General features: G+C 36.8%; 1 protein-coding gene across 1 annotated transcript in view; it reads left to right on the top strand.

Annotated features, from left to right (window-relative positions):
* The window catches only part of LOC122889258 (glutamyl aminopeptidase), an 82,054-nt gene extending 59,652 nt beyond the window's left edge, over window positions 1-22,402 (top strand). The window contains exons 12-20 of the mRNA XM_044224255.1: window positions 699-826; window positions 955-1,010; window positions 8,524-8,674; window positions 9,552-9,625; window positions 9,731-9,835; window positions 9,921-10,091; window positions 11,694-11,834; window positions 20,514-20,592; window positions 21,602-22,402. Coding sequence (XP_044080190.1) covers window positions 699-826; window positions 955-1,010; window positions 8,524-8,674; window positions 9,552-9,625; window positions 9,731-9,835; window positions 9,921-10,091; window positions 11,694-11,834; window positions 20,514-20,592; window positions 21,602-21,745 — 1,049 coding nt within the window. The 3' untranslated portion in view covers window positions 21,746-22,402. The remainder of the gene's footprint in view (window positions 1-698; window positions 827-954; window positions 1,011-8,523; window positions 8,675-9,551; window positions 9,626-9,730; window positions 9,836-9,920; window positions 10,092-11,693; window positions 11,835-20,513; window positions 20,593-21,601) is intronic.
* Window positions 22,403-22,687: the final 285 nt, after the last annotated feature.

The raw sequence follows: 22,687 nt of genomic DNA, 5'->3' as shown, positions 1-22,687 counted from the left end.
ATTTGGCAAATCCTTTGATGAAAAGCATTGATGTAATCAATTGAAATAAGGAAAGAGAAGACTTCACAAAGATAAATAAAATGAGAAGAGCCAGTATGACACGGATTACAAAATTGAGAATGCTGTATTTGGATTTCTGTTCTACTGCAGGCCTTCTTGACATTTTAAAAGCATTACTGATCTCAAATCATTATTTTGCTAGGCAATAGGCAATGCCATCAATTTGAATGTTGCTTTTAATAAAGTATTCTTTTAGATGTTTACATTTTTATCCCCTCCCCAGGCTGCCCAATGAGTACTCTTTCTGTAATTAATCCATCATGGTTAGCATTGTATGGACTACCCCCAAAAGCAAGGACCTCTTTGTCTTTTGGCATTGTTTTCTTCTATCGGAGGACTGAAAAGCACAGAATTATTTCACTCATTTGGCAAGCTTCTACCAGTAAGGAGTATAAGTCACAAATCACAGGGCACTTCTTTACATTGGTTATTCTTCTTCAGCTCATGTACTACAGTGACATTCTAAAATTAGGCAACTAAATAAGAATTAGGCTTTGGGGCTTTGGATCCAAATCAAACTTGACTCCTTTGGTTGATATTTCTTTTCTTTTCTTTTCTTCTGACCCTCTGGGCCTAATTTATCTGTGTTTACAGTATATGCAAACATGTTTCTCATTAGTGTTTATTTACTACCACAGGAATCACTTTGAATCCTGCTGGAAATGCTTTTCTAAAAATAAACCCAGATCATATTGGGTTTTATCGTGTAAATTATGAAGTACCAACTTGGGAATATATAGCTACCCATCTCTCCAGCAACCACACGGTAAGACTAGCAGTAGTCATGAATTGTTTTATTTTTGCTCTAAGAACAGAATCTTCATGATATTAACTTTCTCAACATGCTTTGGTTTAGGAATTGTGCTACTTACCTCTTTTTCTTCTTCTTTCCAGGACTTTTCTTCTGCTGACCGTGCAAGTCTTATTGACGATGCTTTTGCCTTGGCAAGGTGAGTTTTGGAATGAGATTGGGCTATTTAAAATACTGTGGATTTTTTCATAAATCTATTTTCTTGATGAATTGCCATGAAGTTTAAGTATTAATTATAGTTTAAAATAGCCAAAGTCACTATTTATATCATTATTGTCTTCCTTAACGCTCTTTTTTAAAACTCGCATAAAAATCATGGCCAAACTACTGCAATTTGCTGTTAGCAGACACACAAAAGCTCACCTACCATATTGACTTTGAACAGGGTTCATCTGTATCAAAGTCCTTGAGCTAATTAGGAGTGACATTTGCAAATGTTCAGAAGTGCACCTTCATAATTCGATTTAATGAAACAACAATGTGTTTCATTAACTTACTTCTATGAGCCTAAGCCCACTGTATGAGTTTATGGCTAGAGTTGTCAATTCTTGTTCAGGTCATCAGGGTAAGAAGAATGAGACATGGTACTCTAGGATTGATCAGAATTAAGGTACTGCCTAAGAAACTGGACATTTTTTTTGTTTTCATGGCCTGAAGGTGACCCACACTTAGAAAAAAAAAATCAACATTGATTAGGGGAATGAAGGAGTAGTAACCATACTATCTTTGAGATTTTGGGGGGTTTTTTTGTTTGTTTGTTTTTAAGTAGCCTGACGCCACTAATTCAACAGATATTTGTTGAGTTTCTGGTACTTCTATAGGAGCTAGGGACACAAACAGTAGGTTTTTCTGGCTTTGTAGTGGCCTCCTCCTAGAAACATGCAGTGTGAGCTGCTACTTCTTCAAAAAGCCTTCAGGCCCCTTTCTTTGGATTGGGTGTCCCTTTTGCGGGCCCTTGTGTTTAGCCACAATGTTATGCTGTCATTTCTTATTAACTGTCTATCTTACCTACCAAACCGTCAGTTATGTGAGGGTAGGCACCCAGATTGTGTTCCTGTGCATTTTATTCCCAGTTCCTAACTGTGACTGGCCCATGACAGAAGCTCATTAAATATGAGCCAAACACATGTCCGAAAGATAGTACACCAGCACTAAAGGCATGGGAGAACTATTTTCTACAGACTTCCTAGATGAGATACTGGAAGTCAGAAAACCTTCTTGACATTTTTTAAGGAAGGAATGGATAGGGTTACAAAACAGGCTCTGAAACGATTCAGTTCTTGGTTCTGTATAACCTGAGTAAATTTCTTAACCAATCTCTGACTCGATTTCCTTATGAGTAAAATGGAGATGACCTTATAAGACTTATAAAATTATAAGACCTTATAAAATTTCTTTTGTAAGAAACAAATGAAATAATGCACATAAAGCACCCCAAACAATGTCTGGCCCATAGCAAGTGCTTTATAAAGTATACCACTTGACTGTACCAGACACTGCAGAGGCCTGGGGACTTAAGTGGTAAAGGAAGATAATCAACATTTTAAAATACAATAGAACAATTAAGAATTCTTTAGAGGGAAAACTCTCCTAGAAATGCATCATGACCTTTTCCAAAGCTTGGCATCTTGGCTCTTAGAAATTACACAGAACTACAAAATCTTTATAATTTAATTCCCATCACAACACAATGCAGACAGTTCTTCTTGGTTGAAGAAATGAAAGCCTTTTGAACAGGTCTCTCTTGGGTACTGTGTATAAAGCAAATAATTCGCACAATTGAAAGACTTTCTTGCATTTGCTCAGCTCCTTGGCCATAGCCCCCATAAAATTTTGGATATGGAAGTGAAGAATGTGAGACTCACTTGAAAACCAAAAAATATGTAGAATCACACAGCAACCGATCTGGAAAATACCCGAGCTATCAGCAGAGCTATTTAGTTATCACCCAATTTCCTTCTGTAACACATGAGGGAAACAGGACTCAGAGAAGTAAAGTCCACCGGTGTTGGCTACAGCTAAGTGCAGTTCACTCAGAAGCTTTAGGGAGAAAAAAGGAGAAACATGTAGTTGAACAGGTAAGCGCCTGTGGTAGGATAAGAATTTATACAGTACCACTTGGGTGTTCAAAAAGAAATGTTAACTATCATGTTTCATAAGCAGAGTAAAAGAGCACATCTAAATATAAACATTTTCTTGATTCCCTTGTCCCCAAATTTGAGGAGCTAGTACTCTTACTGCCCCAGATGAATATCCAGATAGGCACATTTGCTCAAGACAAGGAATAAAAATTCTCCCAGTCACTTCGAGTCCTCCAGACAGGCTCAGTTTGAGTGTGAGCCCAGTCCCGTAAAACCATCGGAGTTATCAACTGCATTTAAAGTTCCTCCCTGTCCCCAACTCAGACTGGTGTCAGGCCAGCCACCTGCAGTGGGAACAAGGTGCTTGATGTCTTCACCATATTGTTGCACGGAACTTCTGCTCCTCACTTGCCAGGCTGCCTCTGACTCCTCCAGGGCTAAGGCCAGGAGAGCAGGGAGGGAGAGCCGGTGAAGGGAAGGAAAGATCCTGACATGCTGTCTACATGTGGTCCTCTCTGGACTTTGAAGATGTTTAATATTGACTTTCCTATGTGATGTTTTCTTGGCGTATTTGCCATCCATACTCATTTTGATTGCTAGGATCTTTCTCTTGCAGTTCCTTGAGGTCGGTGAGTGGAAACCTCTGAACCACATCTGGTCCATAAGAAGTGTTCATATATCTTTTCCCCCAACAATGTGTGGGCCAGCCCACACAGTCTTAACTCTTTACTCTGAAGTTAGAGCCATAGTCACCCGTAGTTTCTTATCCTTTAGATTTCTCAGGGTATCAGACACCAGGCCACTGTGTCTCCAAACTCCATGATACACAGGTAAAACTCTTCCAGTGTTTTCACTACAACCCCTTTTCTTAGGCTTGAAGTGAGGTGAAAAGCCTCCTGTATCCTCCTCCCCCGTGGGAGGAGAGCATTCACAGTACCCTGACAGTGATCCCCTGAAGCCCTCTGTTAAAATGTCTCCTGCCCCTAGCTTCTCCAACGTCTTTAATAGGTTGGTGATGGGTTATCAACTAAGGGTCACAAAAATCTCTCCTGACCATGTTAGTTCCATTTTGGTGGGTCTGCATCTTTGGGGCTTAGGCCAACAAGCCTCGTTTGGGGGTTAGGCAAAGGGCCTTGCCAAAACAGAGACAGAAAGTCCACCTGTTACAGTAGGGTTTTCCTTTTCAATAGCTTGGATTGTGCTCTTGTAGTCCACCGTGTGGTAAAGCCAGGAGAGGCGCAAGGAATAACATAAGGCAAAGCAGAGAGCACTAGCTAACAGATCCGTGGGTGGGAGCAGGAGTCTCTAGATGAGGAAAGGATGGCTTAAAAGGTCACCTAAGCTAATGATCCAAGCAGAATTTTAGCCCCGCCTCACACAGCAGTGGCTCCAATGATATCCGAGGTGAGAACCAAGTTAGCAAATAAAGGCCACCTAGTGAATATCACCAAGTGAATACAGACCTCTAGGGTCACTGGTCTTACTGGTTTTTACAGGTGTTCGCAGAGGTAACCAGAGCACAACACAGAACTGGATAAGCAACTTCACCCTCCTACCTGCACGCCCATCCCCATCCTCATGCTGCCTTTTAGAGAAAGGAGAAATAGGGTAATCAGAAAGACTCCAAAAGGACCCAGTTCTTTGCAAAAAAGACTATTATGAGCCAGAAATATGAATTTAATTGGCAAGTAAACACTGAGAAATCAGACACAATGGGGATTTTTTGAAATTCTCCACACCACCAAAGACTCTGCTGGGAAACGAGCACATGGGGTCAGCTGCATCAACCTAGACACTTCTCCAAACCATTTCTAATGTCCCAGTGAAGAGCGACGTTTGATAAGACACTATGCTTAAGTCAGCTTCTCTGAGGACTGGAATGTACTTCCAGGTCACACCCAGGGAAGCCTGGTTTATATGATTGTTATACGATTCCCCCAAACTTCCTGGGTGCCTCAGCCCAAGATAGGAGGGCAAGAATTCTCTCATTAGACCCATTTGTCCTTTTTTCCATCGAGTCTGGTGGGAACTGTCTTTAACTTAGGGCCTCTAACTTTTCCAGATGATAGGACAGTTCTATGATTTGAGTCCCTCAAGCTGGGCTTTTACTAGATTGATAGAAGATTTTTAAATAAAGAAAATTATTGAGATGCCTGGATGACTTAGTTGGTTAAGCATCTGCATTGGCTCAGGTCATGATCAGAGTCCTGGGATCGAGCCCCGCATCAGGCTCCCTGCTCAATGGGGATTCTGCTTCTCCCTCTCCCTCTTCCCACTCCTGCTCTCTCTCTCACACACTCACTCTCTCAAATAAAAAAAAATTTTTTAGAAGATTTTATTTATTCATTTGAGGGTGGGGGAGAAAGAGCACAAGCAAGGGAGAGGGGCAAAAAGAAGGGGAAAAGCAGACTTCCCACTGAGCAGGGAGCCTGACATGGGACTCGATCCCAGAATCCTGGGATCATGACTTGAGCTAAAATCAGATGCTTAAACAACTTAGCCACCCAGGCACCCCCAAAAATCTTTAAAGTAAAATAAAATAAAATAAAATGAAATTCTTACCATATCTGGCTTTCAGAACTGCTGTATGCCCGTGGATTTAACAAATGGAGTTTGAGACTCAAAGTTGCTTAAGAATGCTCAGTTCTTAGATTGAGCTCCCTAGAGGCAGTATATGAAAAGGTTCATGTACATGTAGGTTATTGAGAGAGTACTCTCATGAGATAGGGAGTATGAAAAAGAGGGTGGGTGGGGTGCCTGGGTGGCTCAGTGGGTCAGGCCACTGCCTTCAGCTCAGGTCATGATCTCGGGGTCCTGGGATCGAGTCCCGCGTCGGGATCTCTGCTCAGCGGGGAGCCTGCTTCCCTCTCTCTCTCTCTCTCTCTGCCAGCCTCTCTATCTACCTGTGATCTCTCTCTGTCAAATAAATAAATAAAATCTTTAAAAAAAAAAAAAAGAGTGTGGGGCAGGGATAAAAGCTGAGCCATGATATGGTCTCAGATGGAGTCTAGCTTTGCCAGATTCCACTAGAAAGCAATGAATTATGCTATAAAGTGGGTCTAACTTGAAGGAAGCAAGCTGGCTTGTTGCCTTCCTGAATCAGAGAATTAATGGCCTGGGGTGAGGTATTGCATTACCTCTTAGGCAAGATGGATATATTTGGCCAAGTGCTCTTCTCTGAAGAAGGTGGCAGCTGTGAGCCAATCAAGCACTGTAAGGGGATCTGAGAAGGGCACTATAGATGTCTTTGTTCTCAAAACCAGGTCTTCACATGGGGTCCCACCAGTATCAACACTGCCCAGGGGAGCTTATGAGAAATGCAAATTCTTTGGCCCTACTCCAAAACTGCTAAATCAGAAACTCTGGGCGGGGGGGTGGGGGGCCAGAATATGTGATTTAATGAACTTTCCAGGTGTTGTTGATAGATACTGCACTTTGAGAATCATAGTTCTAAATGATACTGCTCTTCCTCTGGAGAATCAAATACGACCAGTAGGAGCTACAGAGTAACATTATTTGTGGGAAATGAAAAATATCTCAGCTAAATTCTCAAATGTTATCCTTGTAATAACCAGCAAAAAATCACTCCCAGTCTGATCTTCTGACCATATGATTCAGACTTAAAGAAAACAAGTGATACCAAAATGGAACTATTGTATAGTTATCAAGCCTGCTGGAAAAATAAGGCAATAGGATAGGATATTGATTTTCAATATTTGAATACACAGTATTTCCTCAGAATCTCTGATTTTTGGATAACTGGATTCCCTTCTTACTACTATTTATGCTACCTAATTAGCTAGTTCTTCTGGCCCTGGTAACCAAGACCCATTCCATTTAATCTTTTCACCTACCTGAAATGTACAGACCACCTGGTTTCTGACCAAATGCTCATTCTTACTAAACTTCCATTATTCTCTTTGCTAAATTGATCCTAAGAGCAACAATTCTTCTTCATAAACACCTTAAAATCATCAGCTGGACATAGTTAACTGTTCTATCCACCAGGGAAAACAGAGAATCATTAAAATTAGAAAATTCTCAAGTCTCAAATATCAACACAAAATTTTATAATTTTTCTTCCTTAACAAACATTCTCAAGAAAACACTCCATTTCTTAATATTATTTAATAGTGCTTTTATTAAGGGAGGCTGCATGCTACTAAATATAATTCTTTCTAAATAAGATCAGGACCTGAGAAAATAGAAGAAGTCAGCTTTCTGCACTGAAAACAAGCACTGTATCGTATCTCATTAGTACAAATCAAACGATGTCAAAATTCTCATTCTTATCTATCTGTCCAATACTACTAGTTCAACCTCTAATCAAACTCTTGGGGAGAAATCAAGATATAATTCATTCTTCATCCACAAAATACTTTCAAACATAGTAATTCAATGCATCAGTATAACCAATTCAAAAATTCAAAATTTATTCTTTAATTTAAACTTTCAAAATGTGGGTTTGAAAAGGCAGAATTCCCATCTCAGGTTTTTTTTTTAAAACCTAGGCTAAAATTTGAGACATAACAGGTTTCTGAGAACAGTATTTCAAAAGGTTCTGGAATTCCTTTTAAGGAGGAAGAAATTGGATTCGTTAAACTTTGAAGTGTCAATAGAAACTTCAAATTTTGTGAAGGAACAAAATCCATTTTTTATTTGTCAATATTGGGGAAAAGTATGAAAAAGGAAATGTTTTAAGGGGAAAAATTAGTTCAACTGGAATGTTTTATGCATTCATAATTCATGAGTATTGTTATGTCTCCTCTTCATATCAAAGGTAAGTCATTTTAATAAGATATATTTATCATGGGACATTTATATATATTATTTTCTTATAAAGTATTTTTTAAAAGATTTTATTTATTTATTTGACAAAGAGAGAGATCACAGGTAGGCAGAGAGGCAGGCAGAGAGAGGAGGAAGCAGGCTTTCTGCTGAGCAGAGAGCCTAATGCAGGGCTCGATCCCAGGACCCTGAGATCATGACCTGAGCTGAAGGCAGAGACTTAACCCACTGAGCCACCCAGGTGGCCCTCTTATAAAGTATTTTTTAAAGATTTATTTATTTATATATTTAGAGAGAATCTCAAGTAGACTCCTTGCTCAGCCTGGAGCCCAATGTGGGGGCTTGATTCTACAACACTGAGATCACGACCTGAGCCAAAATCAAGAGTCAGACACCTAACCCACTGAGCCATCCAGGTGCCCCACATTTGTACATTATAATCAGCTTGTGTCTATCCATCAATATTAACTATAGCTAAATGGCTTTAGTTTTATCCAGAATTTCTCCTCAGTGATTTTTCAAATGTACTTTTTAATGTTCTGTCTTCCTCTTTACTACTGAATATATGAAAGCACTAAGATATCATTGTGAACAAACTTCTTTGATTGTGTCCCCCCAAATAAATGCATTTTCTTAACTGCTTAATAGAAGGATTCTCATTAACATTGAATTCTATGACTTCCATATTAGTACTTTTAGTCAAATGAGTACTAGTCTATGGTTGATTTGTTTTGTTTTGTTTTTAGTCTATAGTTTCTAATTAATTTTTTTTCTCTTCCTTAGAGCTCAACTTCTAGATTATAAAATGGCTCTAAACCTGACCAAGTATCTCAGAATGGAAGAAAACTTTTTACCATGGCAAAGAGCAATTTCAGCTGTAACCTATATTATTAGCATGTTTGAAGATGATAAAGAGCTATACCCTGTGATTGAGGTGATGTTAATGTTATATCTTATGACAGTAAATTTACAGCGGTGAGCAGAATAAGGAGATTTCTGAGACAAGGAACTTCTGAGAGATACAAGAGCAAGAGCATATCCATGTGCCAAGTGAAATTAAAGGAAAGTACAATGATACAACTAGTCCAACCAAAAAGATACTATTTCTATTTTTTTCCAACTTGAAATGTGCCAGTATTTCTGGTTCAGTATACCACTTTACGATATATTTTAGTGTTAGAAAGAATATAGTACAATATATTCTCTTGTTACAATAGATAAAATACTAACTAGATCCTATTTTCAATGGATTTATCTATGTTAAAATGAATTTATTCTTACTAATATATAACATTTTGTTTCCTTATTCCTGAACAATAACTGGACAAATGATTTAATATTTGTGGTCTTCATTTCCTTCATACAATAGGAATGTTGGCCCATTCTTGCCTACGGCAATAGGATAGTATAGGTCATATAAAATAAACACTCTTTGTAAACCCAAAGGCGGCATATATATATTAGTTATCAGTATTTTTATTTCATCAATGCTTGATTAATCTTCTTAGTGCAATAAGTATGTCAGGCATTACTCCATTTCTTACAAATGTTAACTAAAAAGTAGAGGTTAAAAGGAGCTTACCCCAAATTTTATAAAACATTAGAGAATGATCCAGGATGTTCTTATCTTCAGAACTGAAGCAAATTTGCCATGTTGTAAGAACTGAAAACATCTCTTTCCTAAGGAGAGGCCCAAAGTTCTCTGAACTAGTAGGAAAGAGGATTACAACAGGGGCTATAGATTATAATAAATGAGGAACTGTTGATAAATAGTAAATTATTACTCATTGTACATGGTGCTTTTATTTCAGAAATACTTCCAAAGTCAAGTGAAGCCCATTGCAGATCATCTGGGATGGAATGACGACGGAGGCCACATTATAAAGTTACTTCTTACATTTTTAAAACTTATTTTCATTTAATATTTGTTTGTATGTGTTAAAACATGTTAAAAAGTGCTCACAGCCCCCGCTTTGTGTTTGTTTTTAAGGTTGCTCCGTGCCTCCGTGTTAGGGTTTGCGTGCAAAATGGGAGATCAAGAAGCCTTGGACAATGCTACCCAATTATTTCAGCAGTGGCTAACTGGGACTCTAAGGTGACTGTTCATGTGCTCATTTCTAGAGGACCTCAAATTTAGAAATGAAGAATAAAAATCTCTGAAACATTGTTTCTTCTTCTAGGCTTCCTGTAAATCTCAGGCTTCTGGTATATCGGTATGGAATGCAGAACTCTGGCAATGAGACTTCATGGAACTACACTCTTGATCAATACCAGAAAACTTCATTAGCTCAGGAAAAAGAAAAACTGTTGTACGGATTAGCATCGGTGAAGAATGTTACTCTTTTGTCAAGGTAATTTTTTTTTTCATTCATATGAGTGGCATTTGATGGTTTATGTGTCATGGTCACTTTAAGATGTGAATTAAAGTAGGATACGTTTCCAAGAACATCTATTAAAACTTATTTTCCCAGCGAGAAACAAAATATCCATGTAAGAGTGGAATAAAGAAATGTAATCTCATATGAAAACACTCTGGGAGTCAGCAGTTTCTAGTTGTGAGCAGTGGTTCAACATTGTGATTCAGGACCTGGGGCGTTTTCCTTTCTGTCATCCTCAACATGTTGGATGTCTCATAACCTCTAGAGCTCCAAACAGTTTGTCTTCACACAAATATGTTTAGTGAAAGAAGAGCAAGGACAAAGGAGTTTCTTCTCATAAGGCTTTGTCTTTTATGCTAAGGTGAGTTATTTCCGCTTCCCCTCATAACCAGAACTGGATCACACTTGATCATTCTGGGTTATACTCTAGGTCTACCTCTTGGTCATTTGCCAGAGAGGATGAACTTGAATTCCTTTGACTGATTTGGGCCATCATCATACTCTGAGGCTGGGGTAAGAGCCTACCTACTTCCCTAGGATCAAGGAGACCTTGATCAAACTGGTTTCTGTCATCAGAGAAGGAGTATGTGCCACAATATGCACACATCCACACAAAATATATTTATATTCCCACTCAGAAAGACTGCTTGAAGCACATCTATGAATCTTCTGCCACTACACACATGCCCCAAATCAACTAGCATCTGCCCTAATTCATTTGTTGCCTAGTTATGATTTCTGAGTTATTTACTGCATTGACTTAACCAACATATAGGATGTCCTTTCTATGTATAGGTATATAAATTGTGGGAATAAAAATGAATAAGGCATGATATCTATCCTTGAGAAACATATAGGTATGAACAAGGCAGAATATAAATAGGAAATTATGATGCAGTAGCCAATTTGTAAGGATTACCAGAAACAAAGCCAGCAATACTTCTTCACCATCTTGCATTAGGGTAGATGTCCATTCTTCTGCTCTTGGCTCTAAAAATAGTCTATCAAGAACTTGATCATTTTGCCATTCCATAAAATATCATATTGATCCATTATTTTGATGCCACTGTGCTGATTATCTGATGAGAAAATTAGCAAGTGCTTACATGTCTTACCAAGACTCTTGTGAATTAGAGGATGAGTGATAAGTTACACAAAAATTCAGGACTATCACTGAAGTGCAGTTTCTGGAAGTTGAATGGTCTAGAGTATGTCAAGATATTCCTTCTAGGTACAGCCATGGCATACAATTAATAAAAATCTGTCAATTTGGTCACTTAATTTTTCTTGGACTTCTTTGCATTAAACTATAATTAGAGCTAATTAATCTAAGCATATAAATTGCTTTAGAAGGTTGTTTCTTACAATCTAGGGAAAAACAAATAAGATGTAACTGTTATTCTTTAGAAAATAAAAGTATAAATACTTTCCCTTAATTTATTGGTTTTTTAAAATTTTGTAGTTCAAGGGGATAATAGGTAAGTGGGTGAAGTGCTTGTATACAATAAATTCAGTTAATTTTTAAAAAGTTAATAGTTAACATTTTAAATTGTTTTTCTATTTGTGTTTTCTTAGATATTTAGATATGCTCAAGGACCCAAACCTTATTAAAACTCAGGATGTGTTTACAGTTATCCGATACATCTCATACAACAGCTATGGGAAGAATATGGCCTGGAATTGGATTCAGCTCAACTGGGAATATCTAGTTGACAGGTGGGATAATCAGATAATGGCTTGTTCTCTCTGTTTGATACCATCGACAAGTTCTTTCTTTTTCCCTTTGTTGTACTTTCTATACAATATCTGGAATGGCATATTACTAGAAGTAAAGGATCATGGTATTTTCCTTCCAGGGAAGTAATAAACTAGTTAATTTTAGACCCAAATCCTTTTCTGGAAATTATTTCTTCTAACTGATCTACAGAGTTCTGAAATCTGGAGAGATGCCTAAATTGCATTATTTTTAGTTTGGTTAAAACAGGTTAATATAACTTTCTGTTGTGTTAGCACCTAGTATAACGCCAGGCATGTATTTAATTCTCAAGATTTAATGAAAACTAAGCGAGTTTCTAGACTTGGGTTCAAACTGGAACCTTATATCTTACTGAGCTTAGATGGATGAAAACTTTTATCTCCCTTGACCAGATAATTATACTTTAGGTATTAAAGGGACCTACATTCTCTAGGCAATAGCAATTTTAAAATGTGAAACAGAAAGGACAAGAGAGGAACAAATCAAACTAAAGAGATGTTTTCCCAAATTTCTCATTCTTTCAGCCCCATTTAGAAGAAATGTTGCTATTCTTGGTCCTAATCCTCTAAATTTAGTGGTTATTCCCACTAAAAATTTTCTTTACAGAATATAAAATAAAATATAGATTATATATCCCATGTAGACATTGACAAAAAGACCTTTACTGTCTGTAATTCCCACACTGAGAAACAGGCCCTGTTATCCTCTCCTAATCTCTCCTGTTTTCCTATCAGCACTCGCTCATTGATAATGACCACCTTATCAGAAACACTAACTCTGAAGATAACTTTTATTTCTGTTCTCTTTTCTACCCCACAATTCACCAGGCTGTCATTAGGTTCATGCACATTTCTCATCCTTCTGAGATCCAGATTGTATCTGTATCTTTCAACTAAGATACCCTACATTGCTTTTGCCTATCTGTGAGGAAGTTTTGGTTTTTCTGTTTTTGCAGTGACTGCATGTAACTGCTCATCCATCTCTACAAAAATTGACTGGCGTGTGTGTGTGTGTGTGTGTGTGTGTGTGTGTGTTGCTTTGTCCATCTGCTTATAACTGTTTCAATGAAATGCATGACTTAGAATTACTGAATCTTTCTATTGAGAACATGTTCTTATCTGAAGATAAAGCTTCATGTCATGCAAGCTAGTACCTTTCATTTGCTTAATATATGCCTAGTGACAAGTACTGAGTATTTTGTTTTAATCAAAAAGACCATAAGTCTTTCATTTTTTGAGCACATGATACAGGAAGTCTATGCAGATGAAGAAGAATGCTTACTTTTGAATTATTGTAAAAAGATAAGTAAATAATGTTCCATTTGCATTATAAAATGGCCATTCCCTTACTGCTTATTAAGTATAAAGTACTTTTCAAGGCTTATTTGAATAGTTCTGGTGTGATTTATTTCAAATAAGGCATTTTTCATTTAAAAAATTAGTTCATTACTGTACTTCTTAATAATTAATAACTAGAAAAAACAGGTGTTATTTTGTCATGGAAGTCATAAACATCTGGCCCTAAAATAAATTTATTAGACCTAATCCTGAATTTAAAAAATAATAAGTTGATATTTATTTCCAATGCTAGTTCCAAAACCCTCACCCAAGGCTCTTAATATTTCTTCATAGTCTAATGACCTAATTCTCATGAGGTATTATTTCACATAGCCTCAAACATAAAATTATACTACAACCACATGTTGGACACAAAAATAACACCCGATATTAATTATGGTTAGTTTGAATAAATAGAATTTCCCTGCTAAAATTGGATAGGATGAATTAAACAAAAATGAGCAAGCTTTATACAAATATTTCCAAATTCCTGAATATTTTCCAGAATTCAGAATGAGTGATTTTCCTGTCTAGGTTCTTAAATAATTTGTTGTCATCCTAAAATAAATAAGCTGCTTTTTTATGGATGGTTTTGTCATGTGATTGTTTTATGACAACTGATGGCCACACCACTAAGCCCCTTTCTAGTTCAAGACTTAATCAAAAAGTTCCAAAGATACTTCTTTTTTAAAAAATGTTTATTTATTTATATTTGAGAGAGAGAGAGTGAGAGAGCATGAGAGGGGAGAAGGTCAGAGAGAGAAGCAGACTCCCCATGGAGTTGGGAGCCTGATGCGGTACTCCATCCCAGAACTCCGGGATCATGACCTGAGCCGAAGGCAGTCGCCCAACCAACCAAGCCACCCAGGCACCCCTCCAAAGATACATTTGCAGTTAGTCTTTGCTTTTGTTTATTCCAGTAAGGTCTCAAATGAAACTGTGAAGGTGAATTAACTCAATAAGTCATCAGTGTAGTGTGCTAAGGTTTGATTTTAATTTACGACTATGGTTGAAAATTAAGTAAATGGGCCATGACTGAAACCACTTAAAGACTGCCTCATAGACAAAAAGTTTAGTAAGAATCTAATTACAAGTTTTATGAGCATTGAAATAATTTCTTTTGGATAATATAATAATACTTATATAAATATTAAGTCCAAGAAGATGATTGTTATATAATTTTTTTAATGTTTAAGATAAATCCTTATTTTAGTTCTAAAAGTAATTAATATGATAAATATACAACATACTTTCCTTTAAATGCTACAGTTTATATGACATTGGTTTATTGGGATTAAACTCTTTTGTTCTTACATTTTTAGTATTTACACAGGTAGTTTCAGTCTTTATCATATCTATTCATTGCTAGTTCCCCCAAATATCCTTTAATTTGTAGTCATGAAGAGCAAAACAGAAAAGGAACATTATAGAATTGTAGACGGTCACTGAGAAAAATTGTTTTCTTACCTCTAATTAACAGACTTTCTTTGAATCTACAGAATATCATTATAGCAACTTAGTGTGATTCTTTTTCTAAATCTCCCATTTTCTTATTATAAACTGGGTATTTTTTTTTTTTGCACAAAATACAGATAAGCAAAAATAGGAATACAAAAATTACCTGTGATTCCACTACCTAGAAATAACCCTTTTCACACTACTATTTACCTTGAGACATTTTTCTATGGCTCTTTATTTATAGAAATGGAATCATACGATACATGTGGTTTTATAACCTGCTTCTCCCCCTGCATCATCCTTTATTGTGGATGTCTTTTCATGTCTTTAATGTTATTTTTGATGCTTCCTCAATGTTATTTTTGATGCTCAATCATATTTCAATGTGTAGATACATCTTAGTTTATTTAACCAATCTCTGTGTATTGGATAATAAAACTATTCCAAACTGTCTGATGAATGTTGCAGAATGGCCGCCCAGAAAAAAAATTTACTGTAACTTTGACCATTTTTCCAACCCTTGCTCATACTCAGGGCTGTCTTTAGAAATATCCTTGCTAATGAAAGACCCATATGTGAGATAGGAAACCATCAAAACCCTAGCGAAGAATACAAGCAACAAGCTCTTTGGCCTTGGCTACAGCAGTTTCTTACTAGACATGTCACCAGGGACAAGGGAAACAAAAACAAAAATGAACTATTGGGACTTAGCAAGATAAAAATCTTCTGCATTAGTGAAGGAAACAATCAACAAAACTAAAAGGCAATCTACTGAATGGGAGAAGATATTTTTAATAACATTTGATGAAGGGCTAATATCCAAAATCTATAAAGAACTTATCAAATTCAACACTCAAACAGATAATCCAGTTAAGAAATGGGCAGAAGACATGAATAGACATTTTTTCCAAGAAGACACAGATGGCCAACAGACACACATGAAAAGGTGATCAACATCACTCATCATCAAGGAAATCAAAACCATGATGAGATAACACCTTACCTGTCAGAATGGCTGAAACTAACAACACAGGAAAACAGGTGTTGGCAAGATTCAGAGAAAGGGGAACCCTCTTGAGCTGCTGGTGAGAATGCAAGCTGGTGCAACCACTCTGGAGAACAGTATAACAGTTCCTCAGAAAGCTAAAAATAGAACTACCCTATGATCCAGCAATTGCATTACTAGGTATTTACTCAAAGGATACAAAAATATACGTTTGAAGGAATACATGCACCCCGATGTCTATAGCAGCATTATCAATAATAACAGACTACAGAGAGAGCCCAAATGCCAATCAGCTGATGAATGGATAAAGAAGAGGTGGTGTATATATACAATGGAATACTACTTAGCTGTCAAAAAGAATGAAATTTTGCCATTTGCAATGACCTGGGTGGAGCTAGAGTATCTTATGCTAAGCAAAATAAATCAGAGAAAGACAAATACTATATGATTTCACTCATATGTGGAATTTAAGTAACAAAACCAATGAATATTCAGGAAGGAAAAAGAGAGAGGGGAAAACAAATCATGAGAGATTCTTAACTATGGAGAACAAACCAAGAGCTGAGGGAGGGAGCTAGGAGATGGATAGGATAGATGAGTGATGGGTATTAAGGAGGGCACTTCTTATGATGAGCACTGGGTGTTATGTATAAAATGATGAACCACTGAAATTCTACACCTGAAACAATACTGAACTGTTTGTTAACTAACCAGAATTTAAATGAAGGAAAAAAAGAAATACCCTTGCTAATTGAGTATATGAAAACTGATATCTCATTTTAAATTATAATCCTTTTAGCCAGTAAATATTATATAACATCTATTATGAACCAGGCATTGTGCTTGGGATTGGAGATACAATAGTAGAAACAGACCTGGATCTCTGTCCTCATGGAGTTTAAGATCTGGTAATGGAGACCAATACTAATTAAGGAATCACACAAATGCATGTACACTTAAAACTGTAATAACTGCAAACAGAAGAGGTTCTAGTCACACTGGAAGAGTGTAAAAGGGAAACTGGCCAAGTCAAGAGCATTTGGACATTAAGGGCTTCCCTAAGGAAGTGATGGTTGAGCTGAATTCTAAAGGAAAAGCAGGAGTTATTTAGGTGAACAGGAGATGAAACATTCCTGGCTGAATACCTTCTATCAGAAAAGAGAAAAGATAAGGGCCAACCTTTGCAGGGTCAGGTTAAGATTTGGGCTGTTATTATAAGAACAGTGCAAAGTCACTAAAAGATTTTAAGTAAGAAAGTGAAATGACTAATTTTATTTTGAAAAGAAAGCTCTGGTGGTAAAGCACAGACCTAGGTGGGGGCCAGAGTGAATTTGAGAAAAGCTGTTAGAGAGCTATTGGCGCAGTCACAGAAAAAGATAGTGGTAGATTGGACTCGATATAACAATTAAGATGACGAGGTAAGAACATTTAGAGCTTAGTGAATTAGAAATAAAAGTGAGGGGACAAGGATAATGCCTAGATTTGTAGAAATGATAAGGAGAAGGAGAACAATGAATTCAGCTTCCTATTTATGATGCCATTGAGTCTCTTTTGAAATGCTGAATTGGAGATTGTTTCAAGGAAGTTATAGTCTCTTGTCAAATGCTACTTAAGTTTTAAGTAAATCCAAGACTGAAAAACGTCCATTAGATTTACTGGCATAGTAACTCTAGAAAGAGTTTTTCAGTGGACCGATGGTGATAGAACCTAAATTGAAGCAATTTAATTAATCAATCAGTGGAGAGGAAATGAAGATACGAAATGTAGATAACTGTCTTGTAAATTTTGACCATGAATGAAGAGGTGAGATAAAGGATATTAAGAGATGCCAGATCAAGGAAAGGAATAATTTTCTTTTTCTTTGTGGAAGATAGTTTTTTGTTTTTGTTTTTGTTTTTAAAGATTTTTATTTATTTATTTATTTGATAGAGATCACAAGTAGGCAAAAAGGCAGGCAGAGAAAGAGAGGAGGAAGCAGGCTTCCAGTGGAGCAGAGAGCTCAATGTAAGGCTCAATCCCAGAACCCTGGGATCATGACCTGAGCCAAAGGCAGAGGCTTTAACCCACTGAGCCACCCAGGCGCCCCCATGAAAGATAGTTTTAATATGTTTACTTTATTTTAAAGCTGATGAGAAAGAGCTAAGTTTTAATATGTTTACTTTATTTTAAAGCTGATGAGAAAGAGCTAGTGACAAATGAGAGATTTAATATGTAAGACAGAAAAGGTTCTTTTTTAAAATAAAATTTTTAAGAAAGTGGGGAGAAGTAGGAGTCAATGCACAGAAGACAGAAGAAAAACAGGTATCTTTGTATGTCTGTAAACTAAAAGATGTAGGAGTTACTATGTATTTCCTCTGTGAATTAGAAGACAAGGTCATCTTTTTCGGAGAAGGAGGGAAGCAGGAGAATGTCTGGAGGTTGGAAGAGAGTGAAAACACTTGAAAAAAAGTAATTCAAGGATTAAGAGAGTGAACTCTCCAGGGTAATGTAGGAGGACTGTCAACAGGAAGGGTCCATCTAAGATTGATATTCATGAATTTATACTAAAACATTTTGGAAAAAGTTGGGTGACCTCCCTTGACTGATGAGCCACTTGATGCAAGCACAGAGGAAACGGACAGTTGATTTCATCCAAAGCTAGAGTGTTTGCTGCTAGAAACAAGTTATTAAACTGTAAGGGAGTTTAGGGCTTAGGAAAAAATGTTATTGGAAGAGGTAGATCCTGGAATCTAAACTATATAAGGAAATAAGTGCAAGAAAAGGAAGAGCTGGTGGTCCAGGAGAGTAGGGCTAGGGATGGTTGATGGGCCAGAAATCCGTATGAAGTCAAAGAATGGTCACACTGGAAACTGAAAGGTAAATTTTATCATGAAGGATGCATGAATGAACAATTTTAGAGACAGTGTACTTATTGATGATCACAAGGCATGATCATGGGAATTGATAGTCAAAGCAAAGAAAATATCATTGGGAATGAGAATGTCAAGAAACTAAGGAGCTGAGATGTTATATTTATCATCAATGTGGGCCTTGAAATCACAGGTTGGAGTAGAGAGGAAGACTAGGAGTCAGGTGCTAAAGTGTATCATAAGTTACATGAGAGGGAATAACTAGAAGGAACAGAGGTTTTTAAAAAGAGTAGAGAGTAGAGAAATACTGGTCTGGAAATACTGGTCTGGAATCCACGGTGGGGAGCATGAGCACATCAACTCCATTTCTGACCTGCTTCTATGAAGGATGTGGGAAAATAAATATTTCCCAAATGAGAAGAAATACTCCCTGGAAAGAGTTCATTTCAGAAGGCTAGTTGGAAGAGATCTCAGAGTCTGTGAGGGGTGAGGACAAGCAGCATACACATTATATTTGGGATAATGACTGATGACATTAAGTAAAGGGAAATTGCTTACATTAGATTGTTAAGACATGAGATATAAAAGAAATGGTGGATTTCAGTTAAGTGGTGTCTGTGATAAGAGTGAGCACTGGACCTAGTTCACTGAAAATCATGGTTACTTATTAGAACATTTCCTGTTTTTCCCCCCACTGGTTCATTTTCTCTTTATGTTTCTTTTGCAACTGCGGATTCATTTCTTTGATAATTTCACATTGGCATATTTCTCCTTTTTACCAGTTTGCAAGTATTCTTTGTATAGTGAAAATATTTGCTCTTTTCACAACAAAAGAATGAATTTTTACTTAATTTTATAAGCTTTTTAGTATAAACATTTAAAAAATACATACAACAAACTTTATTAGCTTTTATCTCCATGGCTTCTGCTTTTGTTATAATTTTTAAATGTAAAATTTCTTTTAATGTTTGTTTACCTCTCCATGTAGTGATATGTTTTCTTTTATCCTTCCCTGGCATTCCAGTGGTTCAAAGCTAATACATAATTCTTGTAGTTGTTTCTTTCATACCGTGATTGGTTGCAATGAGATTTTCAATAATCGCAATTATTTGCATTATGGTCTGCAAGGAAATTTCTGATTCTTGTTCTACAAGAGAGAAAGTATGAGAGGGACAGGAATAGAGTATCATCTCTAAAATCCTATCCTTGCACTTAGCTTCAAGTGTCTTTGTGTAGCCTGACTAATATAGATCATATTGGGTGATACAGACTAATACAGTATGCAAGTAGCTCATGAAGCTTTTTGAAAGAAGAATAAATAGTTTATGTTCAAATTTCTGTACCTGAGGGAAGATACATGGAGGATTTATCAGGGTAAAGTTGACTAGAGCTGCTTTGCTGTGTGGGAAGCACAGAAATGCAGCAGCTTAAAGGACATACATAATTATTTCTCACTCATGCTAGTCTCCCGAAGCGAGAACTCCCAAGTTGTTAAAGGGTTCTGCCCCACGAGGCCTAGGACCTTATCCTGTCGGTGTGGCTAGAACTTGGAGGAAGGGAATAAAAGGCAAGCAATTTTCCTTCACTCAAGCAAGGAAGCAGAGGTTTAATGTGGCGTTTATGTTCCTGTTCTTCTGATAAGAACTGAGCCGCCCATCTGCACCTCGCCCTGAGGGAGGTGGAGGAATGTGATCTCTTGCCTGGGTTCTCATGCGTGCAGGATAAAAGAACAGATTGGGAGAATCCAACCAGCAGTCTATCACATCTGGGATGATGGTGTGGCTCTGTCTACAAAAAGGTTGAAAGATGTATTAAGAATTTTTCCTGAATAGAAATTTTAAATCAGATGTATTTACTTACTGTTTTGCTTACTTTGAAAATTACTATTTTTAAAACCCCACAAATCAAAAGGAAATTTCTACATCCAGAGAAAGGATTTAAAATTCTGGGCACTTATATTCCCTCTTCCTTCCTTAAATTTCTCTTCAGATATACACTCAATGACAGAAACCTTGGCAGGATTGTCACGATAGCAGAACCTTTCAACACTGAACTTCAGCTCTGGCAGGTATGAAGTGAAATCCCTCTAAACTTGTCTAGGAAGAACAGAATTAAACTTTTCTTTTCCTTTTTTTTTTTTTTTTTTTTAAATGGAAATGGCATTTTCTCTGTTCAGATCTCAGAAGACAAGGAGAAAGAAGTAAGTTTTATATCTAATTACATGTAGACCTACTTTTTCTAAACTGAAAACAATTCAAGTAACAAAGTGTAAAAGTTGAGAAAATTGAGGCCGTGAGAGGCTTAGAAGGTTGCATGAGACCTTCTGGCTTACCAAAGTGTGGACCGTATGTCTCCTCTGTCCTTGTATGTAACTTGGAATAAGATAGTCAAGATTTGATTCCTTTCAAAATTCATAGTTTTGAAATTTAAAGATGTTTAAGTTTCAAATATCTCAGTTCCCAGAGGGAAAAACGTTTATTAATGTTGGAAAATTGAGGTTGTATGAATTTTCATTATCTGTATATTATGTACTGGAAAGTTAACATTCTTCTGAACAAAATTATTCTTATTTTTGGAAGTGACAGATAATACTATGATTGAGTTTGGGGGAGGATTTTGGAAGGAAGATGAAAGAGAGAACCAAGGTTAACAGAGGTGGTATTATGAGGCCTTAATAAGGGAGCTGAAAGTATATTAAAATGTCCCAGCTCCTGAAGCGAAAGGCTAAGCAAAGCCCGCATTCCACACATTGGGTTTTCCAGGAACCATGCACAGAAAATAGAGAAGCAGCAGAAGCACAGAGGGGCATGCAGCCATTCATGTGCTGCTCTCCTTCCCCAAGATGGCAGAGCCTCTCTGGACCTGACATGCTGCCAAAAGTCTAAAAGTCATGGGTAATGATTGCCAATCTGAGAGAAGGGCTCAGTCTAATTCATGCACCAAGACATATAACTCAGTGTTGTGCAATGATAATGAATTTCCAGGGAAGAAGAAGACAAATCCAGCTTGTAAATAAAAGCCTTGAATACTAATTGGGCTGAAAATGACTTTCTTAATTATTTCTCTCTCATTTCTAGATTGAGAGTTTTTTCAAAAAGTATCCAGATGCTGGAGCAGGAGAAAAACCTAGGGAGCAAGTGCTGGAAACAGTGAAGAACAATATCGAGTGGTTAAGGCAAAACAGAAACACCATAAGACAATGGTTTTTGGATTTACCTTAAGAATGGTTAATGTGTCCAAATGTCATATTTTAATTTTATGATTCTATTGTTTCTCCTATTACATATATTTTGGCCACATTTACAAGCACTATGGAGGGAGTCTTATACGCAGTTATTGCTCTTGCTAAGTAGTGTGTTTCTGTCTTGCAAAGCTTTCAAATTGTTCTTCTTTGTTTATGAAGGAAGATACTAATACAGTAGTTAATGTACTCAGGGATTTCTTCTAAGTGTACTTCATAGGAGATTCTTTGCAAACTGAAGAGAATTTAATAGCCATTTTAATGTCTTTAAATATCATTCTTTATATCTTAAATCTGTGAAAATAGAACAATTTGGTCTTAGCTTTACATTTTTAGTACCAAAGAAACACCACTTAATCTTCTCTCTTGATTGATTTTTAAAGTTTAAATACCAGTACTTGAGGGACCAAAATTACCATCTTAATCTTTATTTTATTATTCAGAATTACACATATCTAATATCATTGTATTCACATGTGTCCTACTCCTTTAAATCCTACCCAAGTAACCCAGGTTTATATTTTACTCAAGGACTGCATGAATTAGCCAAAGAAAGCCTATTGCCTTCACTCTAAAATCAACAAAAACACTCTCTTCTCCTTTTTGAAATAAATCTGAATGGTTAACCTGAAGAAAATATGTTGTTTTCCAGTGTCACTTTATTCTTGAATAATAATGACTGCTGCATTCCCCAAATAACTTACCATGAGGCAAAAACAATTCAAGAACCTAGCCTTTTTCATGCTTGGTACTCTGTCGTCCTGCTCCATTCCCTACAAAGCTCCTTCAAATATGCTATGAAATTAGAGGAAAGATAGTGCTTAACTTTGCTCCATGGATTTTAGAGAAAAAAGGCTAAATAATTGGAAACTGGCCAGGAAAGAGAGAAGGCTGATTATTCCAGAAAACTAAATGGAATTAG

The sequence above is a fragment of the Neovison vison genome, chromosome 11 (assembly GCF_020171115.1).
Source record: "Neovison vison isolate M4711 chromosome 11, ASM_NN_V1, whole genome shotgun sequence".
Taxonomy (NCBI): Eukaryota; Metazoa; Chordata; class Mammalia; order Carnivora; family Mustelidae; genus Neogale; species Neogale vison.
Note: the sequence above shows the minus strand (reverse complement) of the source record. Positions and strands in the feature narration are given on the sequence as shown.